The 6,810-nt window shown below is 52.1% G+C and overlaps 1 protein-coding gene across 2 annotated transcripts in view; it reads right to left on the bottom strand.

Moving 5' to 3' along the window:
- Positions 1–2,394: 2,394 nt before the first annotated feature.
- The window catches only part of INPPL1 (inositol polyphosphate phosphatase like 1), a 30,615-nt gene continuing 26,199 nt past the window's right edge, over positions 2,395–6,810 (bottom strand). Inside the window, exons 25-28 of one of the 2 annotated variants that reach the window (XM_072610320.1) lie at positions 6,613–6,756; positions 4,430–5,090; positions 3,496–3,629; positions 2,395–3,340 (exon numbers count right to left, since the gene is read on the bottom strand). In XM_072610320.1, the coding sequence (XP_072466421.1) occupies positions 3,250–3,340; positions 3,496–3,629; positions 4,430–5,090; positions 6,613–6,756 (1,030 nt within the window). In that variant the 3' untranslated portion in view covers positions 2,395–3,249. Of the gene's footprint in view, positions 3,341–3,495; positions 3,630–3,791; positions 4,255–4,429; positions 5,091–6,612; positions 6,757–6,810 lie in introns of those variants that run through there. The other variant, XM_072610321.1, reaches the window with a different exon arrangement.

Raw genomic sequence — 6,810 nt, 5'->3', positions numbered from 1 at the left:
CTGTGCTCCTCGCCCCCTGCCCCAGCCTCCTGGGAGCTGCACAGCTGAGATGCTCCTGCTTCCTCTCCCTCCCAGACAGGGGCAGGCAGCTATTGTCTTCCCTTCTGGGGATCCTGCCATGGCCAGAGACATTGACCTTCATTCAACCGATGTTCCTATCCTCCCTTCTGAGCCCTGTCACTGCCAGAGACCCCATCTCTACCCCCCGCCCGGGCCTTTCCTTCCTGAACTTCTCTTGGAGTGAGAGAGCCCACTCCCCTTAACCTGCCCTGACAGATGTCCTCTTTTCTCTGAGAATCCTGTCTCATTGAGACACTCACTTCTCCCCCTCCCTCGACCTTGTGAGGATGATCCTGCCATAGCCAGAGATGACCCTTCTCTCAATGTGCCAATTCCCAAAAATGCCCCTTCCTCCCCACTCTCCCAAGACCACATCCCAAGCAGAGATGCTCCATGGCTGGAGGCCACCCTCTCCAAAGCACCCCCTTCCACACTCTGGGTACTATCGTGGCCAAAGATGTTTCTCTCTGGGTGCCCAAGGCCCACCATCAGGATCCTGGGTTATCAGTGACAGCCAGAGTGACACACTTGCCTTTGACTCCCTATCCCAAGGATCCACTATGCCTGAACATGCCCTCCCCTGGAGAAACAGGAGACTGCCCCACTTCTGGGGACTCCCTCTCAGTGTTCCCTCCTCTGATTCCCCTTCTGCACCCCCTCCCCAAGTCCCTTGGGAATTCCTTAAACCAGCCCAAGAAGTCAGGAAAAGGAGATCCTCCAAGGTGTGACATGTGAGGAGGCACTGTGGGAGGGAGCCATCGACCATGACTAGCCCCTTTCCTGGGCTCTGGAGCTGGCAAGATGGATTCAGTGGCTCACCTACCATTAGGGCCAGGACCACCTAGCTGGGGAAGGGGCTGCTGCCCATGGTGGGCCCTGACTCTTGACAACTGGGCCTGGAGCTGGGAGGGACTTTAAAGACCATGTAGTACATCTTTGCTCATTTCAGAGGAGAAAACTGAAGCTCAGAGAGGGGAAGGGAGTTGCCCATGGTCACACAGCTAGTAAGGAGCAGAGCTGCCTGGACTCTCTGCTCTCACTTCCCAAGACCATTTGTGGGCCAGGCCAAGGGTAGGGAGGAAGGGTGACCATTAACCCCAGACCAGGATCCTAAAGACGAGGCAAGGGCATAATTATTTCCTTTTTTTCTTCCAATTTTTGTTTTCCTTTCTAAAACGCATCTGTAATTTATTGAGATCAAATTCTGCTCAATCCAAATAAAACTAATTTATTGAAGCCATTTCAAGTGGCCCTAAGGAAGCTGGGAGGGGAGACTTAGAGGCAAGGGGAGACCTACCCACAAGGGATCTAGCAGGCTGCCTGTACCACCCTGGCAAGGCACCAGAAGCCCCCTCCCCACACCAGTCAATCAGCTGGCGCTTTATTAAAGCAGGTCTCTTTGAGCAGATCATTGACCTCTCCAGGCTGTTAAAAATACAGTCTTGCCATAGGGACAGATCTACCCAATCCCTTAGCCTGAAGGGCTTTGTCAGAAAAGTATGAGAGCCCAGGCTGGTTTGTCCCAGGGTTAGATCCAAGATAGATGGGTTAGGGGTCCTCCCTTTATTGATTCTCCCACAGTTCATGTCAGATATGCCAGCAAAACAAGCCAAGTGGAATTGAGGCTGCAATGAGAAACTCCAGAAGCAGGGAGGCAGTGTTCCCAGGTATGCAGACAATCAGACCACAGATGGAATGCTGTGTGTGGTCCTGGGGGCTCCCAAATTTAGGACAAACTCGTTTGTCGATCAGAGGGGGGCCAGGATAGGAAAAGAATTTGGAGGTCAAAACCCATATGGATGAAACTGGGCCTACTTGGCCTGAAGAAGGGAATGTATGATGGCTGTCTTTGAGTGTGTGAAGGGCTATTTAGTGGAGGAGGGATTAGGATGGGAAAAAGTAAATTTCTGACACAAGGGGAAACCCCCAAACTTGGAGCTACCCCAAACTGGCAGTCTGGGCAGATGGTGGGTTCCCTCTCACTATGTCCTTGGAGCAGAAGCTAGACAAGCCCTGGTCACCAAAGGGTAGAGACTAGTGAGAAGGCACAGCTGGGCGCTGGGGTCTGGTTTACCCCTCCTCCATCTGCCTGGAGACGGCTCCTGTGGAAGCCCTCTGTCCTCCCCTTTTCTGAGTTCTGAAGCTGCCTGTACTTTGGGACCCTCCCCCCTCCCACTTCAGTGTGTCCCTCTCCCCATTCAGATGCCCAGGCCTAGAACAAAGAATTTTAGAGCTTGCTGGAAGTTTAGAGGCCATGCTGTCATCGTGCAGAAGGGGAGTCTGAGGCTCCACATTTGCCTGCTTTTGGGGGGCATCACAGATGAAGTGAATGGATAAGCAAACGGGTCCTTTATTGCTGAGGGAGTTAGGACTGGGACTCAAAACATGCCCGAACTCTACTCCCTCATAAAATAACATTAAAGTGTCCACACACATCCCTCCCTCCCTCCCTCCCCCCACCCAGACAATTAAATTAACACAGAACCCTCCCTACTCTTCCCCCCATGGCAGTGGGGACCCCAGCCCAGCCAAATGGGAGGAAGGGGACTGCTCCTTCATTTCCGGATGGGATGCCAGTCTGGGTGGGGACCTGACTGAGTGCTCCCTGTGGCTCAGGGGGTCCCCGAGATGAGGAGGGGAAAGGAGTGAAATGTAACAAGGACCCCCTTGTACTGGTACCCTTTCTCCGCTGGAGACTTGAGGGCCTGAGCAGAAATCGGTCCCCCTCCAGGAGCCCCAATGAGGGGTGGACTTGGGGGGACAAAACCTTGGACCAATACCATCCCTGGAGTAAGCAGAAGAGCCTCTTAAATTAGGCAACCAACCTCAAACCTAATGAGGAGGGGAGTGAACCAATGTAGGAGTAGAGGGATATTGATTGGCCAACAAGGATGGAGCAAGAAGTGCTCCACTGGGTAAAGAGAAGAGTGGCTTGGGGAATTCTCCTCCCCTGAGGCTGGAGTCTCCCCAATAAATAGGCAGAGGGAGATACTAATAACTATGGCAACCATCCTCAGCACTGGGTAAGGCAGAATGGACAAGTTCCTTCATGACAGGGACTTAGAGGGACAGTGCCTCTAAACTTGGGGGTGGGGTTAGAGGGAACACACTGGATGGTCGACCCTCAGTCTAGATGAGGGCCCTCCTAGCCCAAGCCCTTCAGGCTGGGACAGAATCAATCCTGGAAGGTCACTTGCTGTGCTGCAGCGAGTCCAGCAGGAGGCGTTTGTGAGCTGGGTCCTGGACTCCGGCCTCCTCCAAGTCCTCCTCAGTGATGTCACTGCAGGGACCAGGACTCAGTCATTGGACTGCCTCAATAACCCCACCAACCCCCTCCCCCACTACCACAGTCTCTTCTCTGGCCCCAAGACTTTTGTTGTCCATGAAACCCCAACCCCCCCCCACTCCCTGCTGGGGCCCCTCCCCGTTGCTCACCTGAGGAACTCGAGGTCATCCCATCCATTGTGTACCAGCCCCTCCTCATAGCACTCCATGCCAAGGGCCCGAAGCCAAGCCCCCATGCTACCCTCGCCCAGGCTGCCTGCTCGCCCACCCTGTGGACATGGAGCCTGTGGGCACACACCAAGCACTCTCAGGGCCCTGGCCTGCCCACATCCCCATCCCTGCCCCCTTCCTCCCCATTTAGACAGAGATACACAGAAGGGGGTAGAATGAGACAGATAAGGTCAAAGGCAACATCCCAGAGACAAGGGATGTTCCCTGTCAATAACTCAATTCAAGCAAACATTTATTAAGCACCTACGATGTACCGTGCCCTATGTTTATTTGGGGGAAACAAAAAATGAAAAAAGATAGTCCTTTCCTAAGGAATTTAGTAGACTGTGGGGAAGTAGATTATGTTCATAAATAATTATAATTCAAGGGAGTCTGAGAAGTCAACAGAGAAATGAAAGTCTGGGGATGGGGAAGTAGCATTCCTCCTGGCTTGGAGTATCAGTAAGAGCTCCAAGGAGGAAATGGTGCCCAAGCTGATCCTTAAAATAACAGATAAACTTCAATGGACCCTGGACAAATACACAGAGGTGGGATGTAACAAGAAGAAATCAAGGAGTCCAGTTTGGATGGAAAATGGTATTCCATTTAACAGAATGATGGGAAATAAGACTGCAGCCAGTCTGTGGAGGGCCTTGAATGCTAGGAATCTATCTTGTAGGCAGCAGAGTCATAGGTTTTCTGAAAAACAGAAGACCCAAAAAAGTGATGCTAGTTGGGTAGCAGAGACATATGCCACAAATAATATGGCTAGCCAGGAACCCCCAGAGCCAACACGGACAGAGACACACACACACATACACACACACACCCTTTCCCCTGCCCTAGCCCCATAATTATACACACACACACCAACCTCCTCAGCCAGGTCTTCCTGGATGCTCTCTCGGATTCGAGGTGGGGGAAAGCCAAGGGGACGGCCATAGTCTGGGGGAAGACCCCGGGGAGGCAGGTCTAGGGGGCCCCCAATCAGGCCCCCTCTGGCCGGTCCAGCAGCATAATCAGCCTCACTCAGTGTCTTGGCCATCTGTAGCACGGAGCAGGATCGGTCATCCCCACTGTTCACCTCCCCTAGGAAGGCACTGGCTGGTGAGGAACTTGGAGGCAGTGGGGGCCGGGGATGGGTCTTAGGATTCAATGGCCCCCGAATCTCAACCCCTCCCCGGCCCCGGCCCCCAGGGCCCACCACAGGCAGATCCAGGCTGGCTGAGTCAGGCAGTGGTGGTGGAGGGAAGTCGGGTGGGGGCAAGGTGCCGCCCTCTTCATCTGATGAGCTCCCCTCTCCTGCTCGAGGGGGCCGGCGGCGGCCTGGTTGCAGGGGCGGCACCGTGATGGCCACCTTGTTCTTTGTAGCCGAAGGAGCGGGAACCTTGGCAGGAGGGGTGGGGGCCGGGGGGTCCAGGGGTAACAGCTGGTGTGGGACCCCCTCCAGGACATAGTAGGCTGGGTTATTGAAACTATTCTTCATTGGGGGGGCTGTCATCCCCTCTGGTTCTGGAGCCCCTTCTGGCTTTGACCTGAAGATGAAAATAATGGCTCAGGAGAGACTCTGGATTGAGGGTAGATGAAGACAGCAGCCTTCAGAGGTAGAGGGGAGAAAAGGAGGAGCCCTGGATTCTAGTTCCAAATGACACTGATTCAACGTGTGACTTTGCTTAACTTAACGCCCTTAGCACAGTACTCGGCACACAGTAAACATTAATAAATGTTTACTGAATTGCATTGAATTGGGGAAGTCCCTTCACTTCTCTTTCCTCCTGTGTAAAATAAGGGAGCTATGCTAAATGGTCTCTGAAGTTTGTTCCAACGAGGATTCTATTCTAAGACAACTCACAGCTGTAGAGGAAGTTGCATGGGGAGAGGCCTTTAACTCCAAGTGAAACCTGAGCCAAATTCACGTAGGGGACAGTAGGAGCCAAAGGGAATGGAAACATGAGCCCTTTAATTATGGTAAGTAAGAGACTGCTGAAGAAAGCAGCCTGGAGACTTTTGTTGCCTTTCCAAGAAACCATCTGACTCCAAAAAAGATTCCCAGTGAGTTATTTCTACTCAAGTCAGAAAAGAAGCAGAATTAGAATAAGCACTGACTGATAACAGTTAAGAGCAGTGAGAAAAGTCTCAGTTTGTACCTAGGAGCTTGTACATGGGCAAACTCCACGTATATAGAAAGAACAAGATTTATGCTGGTAAACTGTGCATCCTAATTCCATTTTATTAGCACTAACATAAAGAGTACTTACATCTAGCTATTCTGACGTAGAATTCTATTTTTATTTTAAAAGGCAACACTGAGTGGCAAATACTAGTTCATATTTACAAAGCTTCACAACTATCACTGTGAAATAGGCTGGTAGTAAAAGGGTTATTCCCATGTAATCGGGGTGAAAGGGCCCAAGGTCACATAGCTAGTAAATGGCAGAGGTGAAGTTTGAATTTGGCTCTCCTGACTCCAACTCCAGCGTTCCATCCACTGTACAACACTGTCTCCACTGTTTCCTTAAACACAACCAGGGGAATCCTGGTTCTTGAAATCACAAAAGGCCCATTCATAGTCAAAGCATCACCATCCACACGGTGGAAACACAGGAAAAAAAGAGGCGTAAAATTTAAGGAGAAACATTAGCCTCTGGCACAGGGCATGGCCTCAAGGCTGCAGGTTGCCCACCCCTTGGTCTGGAGGGTTATCCCCACAAATGCCAAACTATAGAATGATGGCCAACAAAACTGCCAGCATAGGTGAGAGAAAGAACTACAGCTGGAAGGGGCAGATCACACAACAAAGCTGGGAGGGAACTTGGAGAATGCGTAATCTACTCCTTTCATTTTAGAGAGGAGGAAACTAGGAGGGCTAGCAAGGAGAAGCAAAATTAGGAGTCCAGTCCCAGGATTTTGACTCCAAATCCAGCGTTCTTTTTGCCATATTCTGTGATGCCTCAAATGGGGAGAGTCCTCACCTGGGGGGATGGTCCTCACTTGGGAGGGGAGGGTCTTCACTTGGGGGGGGGTACCTCACCTGGGAACAGGGGGGGCAATCCTCACCTGGGAGCAGGGGGCGGATCCTCACGAGGTGCTCCACGAGGTGGGGCTGGAGGCCTTCCCATGGGAGGCGGCTTCTCGGGCTCATCAAATAGCTTGGACAGAGGGCAGGAGGCCTCAGCAGGAACTGGCTTTCGGCTCCAAGACCTGGAAGGTAGGGAGAAGATCCAGGAGCGAGGGATAAGAGGAGGGCTGACCAAG

The sequence above is a fragment of the Notamacropus eugenii genome, chromosome 5, assembly GCF_028372415.1.
Source record: "Notamacropus eugenii isolate mMacEug1 chromosome 5, mMacEug1.pri_v2, whole genome shotgun sequence".
NCBI lineage: Eukaryota > Metazoa > Chordata > Mammalia > Diprotodontia > Macropodidae > Notamacropus > Notamacropus eugenii.
Note: the sequence above shows the minus strand (reverse complement) of the source record. Positions and strands in the feature narration are given on the sequence as shown.